We start from the raw sequence: 13,351 nt of genomic DNA on the forward strand, positions 1-13,351 counted from the left end.
AACTGGCTTGTTCTGAGTGAATCAAGGGCCTGGACTTTGGTCGCTTCAATCACTCGGAGTGTTAAGGCTTGAAAGACTATTGTTGTTTCCAATGGCCCGCACTGCATAGTACAGATTATATGTTACTAACACCTTATTGCAGAAATCAGTTCTGCTGAAGTGATTAAACTGGAGTCACAGTGGTTTAAAACAAAACAGAATCATAATAACATTTAGCTTTTTGTGGGCATGTCTACCAACACAAAAAGATTCTGTGTCGACAGAGCTTAAATGTTATAAGAGATTTTTGCACATTTATTTAAAATTTTTAAATAAAAGATCTTATTGACATGCATTTTGAGCACTTCTGCAGAAACACTACAGGCAGCAGTTGTAGATTTTAATCAAAATAAAGAGTACGTGTCCACAGATCTTCCTACTCAGTTTTTACAATGACCTAAATCCAATGACAATTTCTTTATAATGCTTTTTTTGTTTGGGTCTCTGTAAATTATACTGAAGTGTCCTGAAATAACTTCTGTTATGATTTGACACTATAAATACAATTGAATGGAATAATAAAAAAAACAGCAAATACTGAATAAGCAATGACTTTCCTGTCCAAATCTTTTCATCTACCTAACCTATTGCTCATGCGGTCATAAACTAGCACCCAACCTCATGGAATTTATGTTGCACAGATATTGAAATAAATCAAAACAATATTTAGTCACCCTGAGATATTGCAGGAGAACATCACTGAACTGGAGGCGGATGAATGAACATGCAGTGGCTAAAAGCGACAACAGTAAATAGTTTTCATGTGGATTACACTGCTGCCCGTAGCATTTTATTAAATAACTATGAATGCTCATCTATTTAAAAGGATGAATCATTCCACAACGATTTGCTGTCTGTAGTCCAAGGCATACATAATTAAAAGTATCAATGTGTAATTTAGATCATACGCTTGACAACACAAACCAGGCATTTACTGGTTTGGTTGACCCACCAGTGAGAACAATATACAGCTCAGGCTAACCCTATGGAGTACACAGTGACAGCTAGTGGCTGGTTTTGGCAGTTCAGTGTTAATTCTGTTGCATGTCAAACAAACATATCCAAATAATAATACCGGATCACAAGCTTAACATCGGATTCCCCCTAAAAACCCAAACTAATTCCTGACCTCTGATTCTGGAAACTGCTTATCCATACAGTAATGCTGTTATGAAATTCAAAAGCTCCACAAACTCTGAAAGTGAAAACTACCATCTCACATCCAGGGTTAGGGTTAAAGTCAATAAATTGTGTATCTGAATATCTAGTACATTTACTGAAAAGGTGTAATTCTATACAGTAGATTCACAAGTTTGCTTAAAACAATGTTTATTCTATCACATCGCCGTATTTTGTCTTCTCAGGTCCTTCTTTTGATACCTCTGGTTTAGACACTGAAAGACAAACACAGAGACAGACATAGAGCATTAAAGTCTGCAAACTGTCATTATTTGGTTCATCATGACAGAGGAAGAGAGCTGGCACAGATAAATCTGCTGAGAATACTGAGCCCAGAGCAAAAATGCATTCACTTCCATAAAACACTGTTGCTTCTCCTATTCAAAGATGATCTAACAAGACAGTTATCAACACAACAACATCCACATTTCATAACTTTCCATTATGAGCCATGAGAGATGGCGAGCACACTGTACTCACCCTGCGGTGGCGATCTGTCCGGGACTTTTCCTGTTTCTAGCAACAACCAAAGGTCTGAGCATTTCTGCGTTTCCCAGCGAGTCACTGCATAACTTCCCACTGATGACGCCACTGAGAGAGAAGCGAGAGAGGCAAGGTTAGAGAGGGGACAGGTAAGCTGGGAGGACGTAATGGGTAGCTAGGGAGTCGTGTGTGTTAGTATGCTTGTGTAGTTAAAGCTCATGTTTAATTTGTTGACCTATTGAAATGAGTAGGTTCCATTGAAGAGGATAAGGAAGCTTCCTCTGGAGAACCTTCTGAATGGCAAATAAACCACCAGCGCCTGTAACAACAACACAAGACACATCTCAATGGCACATCTGTTACGCATAATGAACAGTCAAACTTTCTGTGACTTATTCAGTATCCATAACACTCAGTTTCATTTCGACAACAGCACAGGTCCTTTGTAACACTATCGTCCTCTTGCACCTACAGGGGATTTATTTTGACCTGACAAAGATCAAAACATTGTCCAATTGTGTCGATCTGCAGGCAATATTCTTTTCATCTATACTGATTGCCAATAACCCTGCACCTGCATGTGATGCCCTCCTAGGAGATAGGAGATTATGGGAGAAATGCAAAATTTCTTTAGATCTGGCAAAAGTTCCAGATTTCAGTTTTTTTTTAATCCTGTAGGCGAAAAGAGGATTAGGACGGCAATGGCAATACAATGTCCACTAACAATAATGACAATAGGGATGGTTAACAGAAACATGGACCAAAACACATACATTTCTATTTCTTGTGTCCCTTCATCCAATGTCAATATACGTTATACCTGTTAAGGTACAACATGTGAAACCACAGATGACTGTCTGCAGTTCATCGTGTTAGACTTCATTGAAAGAGAAGCCAAGCCGAACTTATGACAATACATGAGACCACTAGCGGTAAATGATTATTATGATTATACAACCGTTATCTGTTATTCTGTGTGGCGTTCAGTGTGCACTATGTAATGGAAAGCATCCTCCTTTATGGATAACAGAAACATTTGCAGAATATAGCTCCCTCCTGTGGTATACACTGGCCAAAATGATATTGCTGACTAGTTTCATTGGTCTTCTTACAACTTATTTGGTGTTTATCTACAGACATGTAGGAATTTAGCTCAGTAAAATGTATTCATAGATGTGTTAGTTCAGGGGCTGATTTAGAGACACTGAAAGACAGTGTAAAAATAGAAACAATCCAATATGATGTTATTTTTAAATGTCTGATAATTCAGTAATGATGAAACAATAAAGATGAGAATACAGTGTATTTCCTAACGTGGAAAATGACATATTACTTACCAAATATAAAGGTCCCAGTCCCCCTCATGAAGGCATGAGACTGACAGGCAGCATACCTCTGTAAACCCTGCAAGACAAAGTGAGAAAACAAACCAACTTTTACTACACGATTTAAACCTATGCTGGTATACACGTCTACAGTATTACAAAGGTTACAATATGTGCAGCAGCTAAATCATTTGACTGCCAGTGTCAGTGTCCAGAGATCAGCAAGCTGCAGTGAAGAGGAAAAAAAAGGTCAAAACAAAAAACCCACCGGGTGTTTTGCTGCCAGCGCATCGTCCACTTTGGTGAGGCCGATATTGACCATTTTGCCGGCTGTTGTGAAGCTTGAGGTTAAAGTCTTGGATGGAAAATAGTATTAGCTAATGAGACTGTGTACGTACTTCATGGATGCATGACATAATAACTCTACTGATAGAAAACTTCCGTGATGCCAACCAAGAAATCCAGAAAGAGAAGCGGAACAGCTGTGTGTTTAAAACACTAGCGACACCTACGGGAGAGGAGGTGGTACTGCTGCTTTGCATCAATTTAAAGTTCATTTGCACAGTGGCAACATGCACATAAATATCACTAACGGACAAAAGGAGAGTTCTGGTGATATTAAAAAAACGTAAACTATTATAAATTATGAAGTCATCTCACAAAAAGAAATAAAACAAGTCTATTCAGATGGACAATCATTAAATCCTCTGTCTGAAACTCTTCCAACCATGGACAAATGTGTTGTTATAATAATAAAATGTCATATACACCAAACAAACATTTTATAATAAATGTAAAAATGTAAAAATAAATGTAAACCGTTACCAACAGCAGCATTACGTTAATGGCCCAGTTAACAGATGGACATTTGAAAGTTAAATAAAGTCATAGTAGCCTGTCATTGTGTCTTTTGCATTCCATGTGTGATCTCAGGCCTGCCACAGCAGCACAGCCTGCTGACCCCTCTGTTGAACCTTGACACCACAGTGACCTCAAGGGTTCTGCTGAAGGCTGGAGATGAGCTGGAAGAAGAAGAAGAAGAAGAAGAAGAAGAAGAAGAAGAAGAAGAAGAAGAAGAAGAAGAAGAGGCAGCTGGACAGAATCCAACTGCTGCTGAGACAAGTAACAACACAGAGGCTTAAGTTACCAAACAGCTGTTACTTGTTACACAGGAGAAAGAATAGATAGACTCCAGAGAGTGATAAAGACAGAGAGTTGAAGAAAGGCTTTGTATGTTTTAAAAGGTATTGGGTAAAAAGAACCACAAATTAATGTTGTGCACAAGTTGGGGGAAAAAACAAAGTTACCCTTTAACACTATTTTACCCAAACCACATCATTCTGTATTGTCAAAACTTTGCTTTTGACCTTAAAAAAGTATGTTCCACTAAATCCATGAAGGTATACTTTTAATAAATGATGTAGGAGGGTAATAGGATCAATAGGATCAATAAAAACTATTAAACAGTAAATGAGTAAGTAATGGCAGTAATGTCTGCATTCACATCTTTGAGGATAACATGAAACTCACCAAGATATTTAAAGGTCCCATGACATGGTGCTCTTTGGATGTTTTTATATAGACCTTAGTGGTCCCCTAATACTATATCTGAAGTCTCTTTCCCGAAATTCAGCCTTGGTGCAGAATTACAGCTACTAGAGCCAGTCCCATAATGAGCTTTCCTCAGACTGTGCCATTTCTTTGTCTGTAGCTATTGAGGAGGAGAGAGGGAGGGGCAAGGTGGAGAGTGGGGGTGTGGCCTTGACCAACTGCCACTTTTCTTGTTTGAAAGTCATGATGTCTCTCTCCCATGGGTGGCCCAAATTCTCTGGGGGGGGGGCAAAGCAGAGAAAGGGGAGGTAACCTTGCTTGTTATGACCTCATAACAAGCAAGATTCCAGAACGGCTCATCTGAGCTTTCATTTTCTCAAAGGCAGAGCAGGATACCCAGGGCTCGGTTTACACCTATCACCATTTCTAGCCAACTGGGGACCATAAGCAGGCTGGGGGAACTCATATTAATGTCAAAAAACCTCATAAAGTGAAATTTTCATGCCATGGGACTTTTAATTTACAATTATATAAAACAGAGAATAAAAAAATCAGAAGCCTGAACAAGCAAATGTTTTCATGATAAATGGCTTAAACTATTAATTATAATAAAATAGCTTATTAATATTGAGCGTCAAAAGGAGTTACCAATTATTTCAATAGGTGTCTTGGGTGAGTCTTGTAACATAGTGGGACAAGTCCAGCGCCAGGGGATACAGTAAAAAAAATAAAACTGGTACCACTTCACTTTAACGTCTCGTATTTTGCATTTAAAGGGTGTACGGTAACATTCAATACACACTTTAACGCAGTTGTAGGCAGATATGTTTTTAAATGTATTTGACAACAATAACTCTTCTCCACAAGTGGAGGCTGCTGTATAAGCACATAAGAATATAGTAAAACGCAGGAGAAGCTTTAATTGTTGACTTTGTACAATAAACACCTAAAATATCCTTAGTACCCTTGGCTCTTAAAGTAAAGTGCTAACAAACTTCTCATTTGACATTTTAGACTCTTAGGCTGTTTAGATTGATTATCTTAAAACTAACTTTCATTATTAAGAAGCTTCCACATTCATTGCAGACAGGCCAACAATAAACCTAAACATATGAATTAACTTAACCTGTGCACCAGCACCTTTGAATTGAAAACTGTTTGAAATGTTATTGTACTCCACTCCCACGTTCATCAGTACTGTTCACGCTTTTAACAACTCCACAAGCCAACTCCAACAAATGAGGTTCATTTTATTTATTGTCATTTTACATTTGGAAAAGCAACGGTCAGTAATCCCCCTCAACTGTACTTCCATTCACATATTGTAGCTCTTTATTTCTAGGTGATTAATGTTTATATTCTTACAAAACAAAAAGATTTCAGACACAATCTGTACACTCCAAATCCAAATCACACCCCTCCCTTCAACCCATCTATGACAAATGTGCTAACATGGGAGCCAAATGTTTAGTGCAGTGTTGAAAACCGGTTCGCACACATAAAAAAATAACAATCAAAGTCGCATGTGCATCTGTGAATTACATGCTTACTAAGTGTCTGGACTCCTCCTCAAAGACACAAGAGGACACATTAAGCAGGTGTGCATTGTAGGTAATACAAGGAAGGCAGGCGATTTAGGATAAAGTTGACACAGAACAATTTCACTTTGACTGCTGTGTCTTAGAAAATAAATGCAGGAAATGGTTCAGTTCATAAAACCACTCCCCAAAAAAAGATTTTTTTTGCCAAAAAGGTGTGTAAAAAGGGGTAAATTCAAGTTTTACGCTCCAAGACATCTCTCACATGGAAGAGTTTTAGTGACAATGATGGTGTGCAGTGTTTTCATGGAAAATCTGGAAGGGCAACACCGAGGGGGCTTCACTCATTCAGGTGAAGGAAAGAAAGAAAAAATAATCAAGTAACGGGGTTGAAATGTTCAGTCCCCCTCCCTGCCCAAAAAGATGTGACATAAAAAGGTCCCATATTGTCGCACTTTTTTTTTTATAACGTTTGCCTTCAAATATCACCAGGACAAGAACATGTTTCACAATTAAATGTTTTAAATAAATATAGCTCCATTGATAGAATTTCTTCAAAAAAAATAACCCTTAGAGCAAACTCTCACACAAGAAACTTAGCACTACGCCAACCCTCCCCAACCCACGCATACCATAACCCTGCAGGTGCAAAGAAATACAGTTGAAAAGACAAGAGTCTGTTAAAAACCAGCAAACTAAGACTGACTGGAGGGATTTAAACCAGGTGATACAGGAGTGCCAAGCTACAGGTCATAGCGGACTTTGGTAGAGATAATCAGAAAGTTTGAGAACATTAAATAATTATGTTGCAGTTTCTAATACCGTGACCAACATAACAAGCTTTGTTTCTGTGGGATCATGACAAAGGCCTGTCAAAGTACTAACACCTGGAACAGCTTTTTAAATAGTAACTGGCAAATTTTGAAATTGCAGATTCCTTTAAAAATCAAATGAATCCAGTTACTTCAGGCGATTCAAACTTTGTACCTTGTTTTAAACAAAAAGTCTGATCAAATTGATAGAAAAATGAAATAACTCATGGGTAAAAAAAAAAAAAAAAAAAACTTAAAGACTAGAAAAAATTAAAGCCTTTATTTGGCAGCTACTTTATTATTGAACAGTGGAAATATTTTAACCCACCAATTAATTATTAAATATGAAATTTAAAACTGTAATATGGCCCCTTTAAGAAGAGAAAAGACATACATTAACCCTGCCCATAAGCCATGTTGACCATTTCAATGTCCTTCAGTACAGATTGGCAGCACATACACATACATACACAAGCATACACACTCATACACACTCCCACACGCAATACTGGTAGTGTGATTCAATCAGTGAAATCTATCCAATGTGTGCCGTGGTTGGCTACGTGGGAAGTACAACAGACAGGGAGGCGGCTAAGGTGTCGATGACCATGAAGACAGCAGCCCTGTGCACCAGAGAGGTCACAGAGGGAGCAATACAGTGAAAAGGTCCATGTCCCATTGTACCAGCTGAACGACGGGTACTGTAGCCCCCCATTTGCACAGACGTCCCCACACCCAGTAGATGGGTGGAGAAACAAAAGTGGATGATGACAACTGTCCATATTATGGTCCAAAGAAGCTTGTCCAGTTCATCCAAAAGACAACTTTTTCCCCCTCACATACAAAACCATAGCAGCAGGTAGAGCTCGAGGGTCTCCCTCCTCGAGAAAAATAATGAAAAATAATAATAATAATAATAATAATAATAATAATACCTTTCCCTGTCATCCAGCAAGCAAGCTATGGAGAATTACCAGTTCTGGGAAGTAGCAGATGTCTTTTTGCCTTTTTTTTTTTATTCTCCTTCCTCGCCTCCATCTTCTTAGCCCCTGAATCCATCAAACAATCAAGCAACCAACATTGTCCTCTGTCGTTAGTCTCTTGTCATGAATTCCCCCCGTTTTGCACGTCATCCCCGCTCCCCTCCCACAAGTCTAACCCTATCCCCCGTGTTCTGCCTCCTCCTCTCCCAGGCGAGGATGAGGGCAGATCATCGTTCGGGCTCCGACTCCAGGGCCAGCACCCGCTTGCGCTCACGACACTGCTTCTTGTGGGCGGGCCAGTCCCTCTGTTGGCACTGGGAGCCACAGTAGCGCGCCACCTGGCAGCGACCGCAGATGTTGAACTCCCGGAGCTGTGGATAGACAGGGAACAAGATCACGCATAAAGAAAATAACGCAACTATACATCAAACTGATTTAAATCAAACTAGAAAACCATGCCAAGTCTCACAGGAACTACAGTACATACCCTTCTCTCAATGAGTGAACAAGGAGGATAATGACACTCATAGTAAGTGCAGGAGCACTCTTCTTCCTCCACCAGCTCCCCGTTAGCGTTGTAGTAGCGTGTGCGGCTCAGCTCCAGGTACTGCTCCTCCACAGGGTCTGCCGGTACCTGCTGGATGGCCAGCCAGTACAGAGACTGCTCTCTGGACCAGTAAGAGAATATGGGAAGAAAAATAAGGCACATGTTACATGTTAAACAACAAATATTTATGCTAAGCTAAATATTTATGTTAAGCTGTAGGAAACATGACATATTGGGCTTTTACACACAGAAACACACAAGAAGCCAGTTCTTAACGCTCATCTATTACTCTCAATATCATTAAAGAGTCAGATAACCAAGAATACAAAATGAAAAATGTTTACTCATTTTCACACCAAAAAAAAAAAAAAAAAACTAAATGCAGGTAGAGCCCAATTTGGTACTAATGCAATGCTAATATTGTGTGACCGACAGTCAAAAACATTTCCCCCCCTAAATTTTCAGTAAAAGAAAAGTAAATATCAATGATCAAGTAGCAATTGCCATATCCGTTTTGGTTTTCCTAGGGGAAAAATTTTAGTTGTCAGGCCCAGCCAGTGCCTTAATGAATCAGACTGGCTTTGCCCACAGACAAAACATCCAGCTTGTGCAGTACTCTACATTCCTACACAGCTACAGAATCATAATTCAGCCTTTAGCAATAGCATAGCTGCTGTCCTACCTCTGTTTGCTGGAAATCTCCTCCGGCTTGGGGCTCCAACCCACTGGCACCAGTCGCAGGTTGTCTAGCCGGTTGTCCACTGTCACAGAGTTGATGTGGATGACTTGAAAACTGGGGGCAATGCCTCCTCTGTGCTTCTCCCTGGGTCAAGACATGTATCCAGATCATAAGTCAACCAGTTCCTTACCAGTAACAAAATAATGGCAGCTCATTAAGATGACATCCACTGATTTCAACACGTTGGTCTTGCGTAAGAAGAGCATAAATTCTAAAAAGGCGGCAAGCAGAGACTTTATACTTCCTCTAGGTCAAAAAGGTATTTGCAGCTCACAATAATTGGCACAAATAATATAGTGTAAATCGAGGGATAAGGCTCAATTTATTTGCTGATAAGCATGGGATAATATACCATTATATGAAAGATCAATAACAAGCAACTATTAACTCCAAACTTGTGGGATAAACCATACTGGTCCACTGAACTGCCTTATGATGTGAAAGCTTTACTGATACCAGCAGGATGAAGGCAGCCACTGAGCTCCAGCCTACACTGGTAGAGACACTAAATCTTTAAGATAAAAAAGTAATAAGAGAGCCGTTGGTGCATCTCTAGGTTGTCTATAGTTTTACTGGCTGCTGCAAAGTGGCCTCTTCAGCATTAATCTTGCAATTTAACAATATACGCATCTATATTCAGCGGTCCTATTCACAACAGTCGATTATGATCAGAGGACCAGATCAAGGACACTTCCACAATAAAAATGCTCACCTACGAAGAGTCTTGACCCAAGATGCTATGATATTTAAACAGAAAGAAGTGCTTATTGGACACATGAAATAATGAACAAATTACTTACCAGAGAAGCTCATGCAAAGGCCTTCCTGCCCAGCGGCCTTTGCCAATGTCGAAAGCATAGGCAAAGATCTTCGCTCCATTGCCATCCGCATCTACCTCCATGCGTGCCTATTAATGGAATAATGTACCTTTTTAACATTGGCACTATCAGAAAAAAGGTAACAGCAATACTTCATAAACACAAGTTGCCGTTAACTCCTCAATTTACCTCAAACGCATAGTTTTCCACAAGAGGTATGTCCTGCTCATCAATCAGTGTGTATTTTGTCTGAAATGAGAAAATATGATTATGAATAGGTACCCCTATTATCAAATGGTTACTTAAAATGAAGAGTGAAAGAGAAGCACAACATTTGTTCAAGGTGGAGTTTTCAACTCTAATATAATGAATAATAATGAAGCATATTTATTTATATATTTATATATATATATATATTAATCGTATTTGTGAGAAAAATCTGAATCTGCAACATAATCAGCAACCTTTCTCTGTCAGGTAAATGTATTTGGTACAGTGTTTTTTCTCTGAAGCAGAAGTATATGTTTAAATGTTTGTTTGTTTGTGTGTATGCACCAATCACCAAGGCAAATTGGGGGGGTGCTTCTGTAAAATATTTGGGGTGGGTAAGAGTTAAAAGTAACATTTTGAATTTTTTTTATCTAAACCTAATCAATCTATAACGGTTTGGGGACCAAAGTTTATTTCACTTACAAATGCACGTGACAAGATACCAACACAGTAGTTCCACTCTACACTGACCATGGTACAACAGCAAGGGTAGGTGGTGTACTGTTCACATACAATAAGGTCGAAACATGCAATGTGACACTTTGTCTTGACTGCCAGACTATTTTGTAGATCTTAACAGTATTGACATCATGTAAATAAGTTGTGGGACTGCTGTCTGGAGCCCAGGAAAAGTATCACTCAGCGTGTGGGGAACTGATTCGTTACAGCCCAAACAACACTGTCTGACACGGTTTATCCTGAGTGTTAGGGTCTTGTGACACGAGCAGCCAGGAGCATTTATTGACCATCATTCAGCCATAGTTTCACGTCACATCAGAGTGGAGCGATAATATGTAACTTAAGCCAAAAAACGATGCAAGTTTTCGGTCACAGGTGTTGAGTTGTGTGCCGTCCTTGTCGGTGCTTTGTCACGTTGCACAAAAGAATCAGTTGATGGAGCATGGCCATAGCTTCCTCATTAGCAGACACTTCACCGTGTAATCCAAATAACATGGCTAGCGTGGCACTGCTAACTGTAACGTTACGACGCACCGACCGTTAAAAAGATATGACCAACCGTCGAAAAAACAACCTTCTTCGCCATTTCTACCCGACACCGATAACGAAAAATTGAGGACCCGTGTTTACCTTTGTTGCACTATTTTACCGTCATCCAACAGCTAAGAAATCTGCTACGTGCTAGTTAGCCATAGCTTCATAGCGAGACTGTGTGGTGGCCGCGGAGGTAACATTACAGAAAACCAGTCTGGCTCGGCCGGCATCTCTAATCCGGTAAATGCGGTTAAAATCAATAAAGCTGTGCTACTCCTAAATCGGCAACGGGTTGATAACCATAAAATGGTTTGACTAGCACCGACTCATCACCGCGAAACCCAATTTCCATCGCCTTTTGTGATCCCCGCGGGCCCTCCCCCGGCCGCACATGGCAGTCCTGGGATCCAGCTCACCTTCCCGGCCACACGGCCGAGCCGTACGATCCCTAGCTTGAAATCCGACATCAGGAGGAAGTGCGGTGGTGACAGAGAGGCGTAGGATCCAACCTAAACAGTATTCAGGTTTAAAACTCGCCGGGGCAGCCCCTCAGCCCCGCTGCGATGCCAGTTTGGTTTAACTGGTTGTTTGCCCTGATCTCTCCGGCAGCAACCCAGCCTCGGTGACACACCGCTGCTGGCGCAGGAAAGCCGAGTGAGCTGCTGGGGGGCGGGACGGGACGAGCCACAATCAGATCGTCCAATCAAACTTAAGTTACGCTTTTTCTAATAGGAAGCCTCCGATCATGTTGTCCAATAGAAAACGACAAATATTAACGACCGCCTGTTTCAGATATTACGTCATCACACTCTCGTGACCACTTCCAGACATTTTCGCGCGAAATGTTTGCTGGGTGGGAATATCGTCTTGAATTTGTTCCAGTGGTTTAAAACTGTCTATGGTTTAAAAGCATTTCCCCCCATAGTCCACTATTATGAGACATCCATAAAACTGTTGACAACCTCAAACTGCAAGCAATGTCGATTATCACTCTTTGTGTTTAGATTTTTTTAATCCATGATTTTATATTTCTAAAACTTTCCTAGAGCCAAAGGTTATTTTTATTTGCATGACGTCATTGTAATGTAAAGTTTATGAGCCGAGCAGAAACGCGCGGGCGAGGCCAGCAGGGTAAACTTCCATCTTAGAGTTTGGAATCCTAATAGGCATAAGCCTACATTCATGCCTTTTTTTACTCATCTTTTCAGTGTTTTTTATATTCTAATACTTGATTTCCTTAACCTTCTTATATTTAGAGGATGTGTGTCATGCACCTACAACACCAAAACAAATTCCTTGTATGTGTAAACATCCTTGTATTTTTCTGATTCTGATGGATGCGAATTAAATTTGTATTATGAATAATGAAAATTAAGAGGGGGTAGGATAAAGTTCTCCACTTCTTCCTACCCCATTTGAACATGAACAATATTATTTCAGTTGCTTATTTGTTGCTTATATCTTGCTGAGGATGACGTTTGTTTTTCGTTTTTATTGCTTATAAGTTTTACTTTGTGTTATTATTATTTATTTTTTTAAATGTTCAATAAATTGACTAAATTAAAAAAGTAACAACGTCATATGACGTTTGCTGCTAAATTAGGCTTGCTGCAGGACCAGTGTGTATTATGCTGTACATCAGTATGACAATCCTGCACTTACACTAGTTTACTGCAGAAGCACAAAGAAAGGAATAATAATAGAAAATGCCCACCCCAAGAAAGGTGTATCATTACACTGATCAGAGTGACCAAATGTAGCCAGTGTACATTATGTTACTAAACTAACAACACAAGTTTCCAATATTGGTGTGGTTTATTTATAAGTCAATGCAATTGCAGTTAAAATACAGTAGGCTGTGTATGTATCTGTGTTTAAAATAGCACGTTTAAAGACAATGAAACACTGATTTGGGGAAAGGACTGACATTTTTAAATATCAGATGCAGATGCTGCTTGTTTTTTTACTTTACTATTTCACTTTGACTTTTGTAAAGCCAGGAATAATTGTCTTGTTAGGCTAAATAGACATGTTTATATGCCATTGTATTCCCATTCATATAAAGGAATGTACC

At 39.6% G+C, this 13,351-nt stretch overlaps 2 protein-coding genes across 2 annotated transcripts; both read right to left on the reverse strand.

The window, feature by feature from the left end:
* Positions 1–266: 266 nt before the first annotated feature.
* tmem141 (transmembrane protein 141) lies at positions 267–3,486 on the reverse strand. The gene is made up of 5 exons (XM_039780176.1): positions 3,295–3,486; positions 3,039–3,105; positions 1,937–2,020; positions 1,699–1,809; positions 267–1,433 (listed from the first exon to the last, which is right to left on the reverse strand). Exons 1-5 carry the CDS (start codon positions 3,346–3,348, stop codon positions 1,369–1,371), a joined length of 381 nt encoding a protein of 126 aa, XP_039636110.1. The 5' UTR covers positions 3,349–3,486; the 3' UTR covers positions 267–1,368.
* A 2,321-nt stretch (positions 3,487–5,807) lies between these two features.
* On the reverse strand, positions 5,808–11,936 carry zmynd19 (zinc finger, MYND-type containing 19). The gene is made up of 6 exons (XM_039780622.1): positions 11,694–11,936; positions 10,204–10,263; positions 9,997–10,103; positions 9,140–9,280; positions 8,398–8,578; positions 5,808–8,281 (listed from the first exon to the last, which is right to left on the reverse strand). The coding sequence occupies exons 1-6, from the start codon at positions 11,742–11,744 to the stop codon at positions 8,138–8,140; spliced, it is 684 nt and encodes a 227-aa protein (XP_039636556.1). The 5' UTR covers positions 11,745–11,936; the 3' UTR covers positions 5,808–8,137.
* Between the last annotated feature and the right edge of the window lie 1,415 nt (positions 11,937–13,351).

This window comes from Perca fluviatilis, chromosome 17, assembly GCF_010015445.1.
Source record: "Perca fluviatilis chromosome 17, GENO_Pfluv_1.0, whole genome shotgun sequence".
NCBI lineage: Eukaryota > Metazoa > Chordata > Actinopteri > Perciformes > Percidae > Perca > Perca fluviatilis.

Bases quoted from the DNA above. Each gene is read 5' to 3' on its own strand.
- tmem141 (XM_039780176.1), bottom strand. From the start codon at position 3,348: ATGGTCAATATCGGCCTCACCAAAGTGGACGATGCGCTGGCAGCAAAA. The intron at 2,021-3,038 runs GTAAGTAATATG...TTGTTGTTACAG, and splicing joins GACTGGGACCTTTATATTTG to GCGCTGGTGGTTTATTTGCC. The intron at 1,810-1,936 runs GTCAACAAATTA...CTTCTCTCTCAG, and splicing joins GAACCTACTCATTTCAATAG to TGGCGTCATCAGTGGGAAGT.
- zmynd19 (XM_039780622.1), bottom strand. From the start codon at position 11,744: ATGTCGGATTTCAAGCTAGGGATCGTACGGCTCGGCCGTGTGGCCGGG. The intron at 10,264-11,693 runs GTGAGCTGGATC...TTCTCATTTCAG, and splicing joins TCGGCCGTGTGGCCGGGAAG to ACAAAATACACACTGATTGA. The intron at 10,104-10,203 runs GTAAATTGAGGA...TTCCATTAATAG, and splicing joins TGGAAAACTATGCGTTTGAG to GCACGCATGGAGGTAGATGC.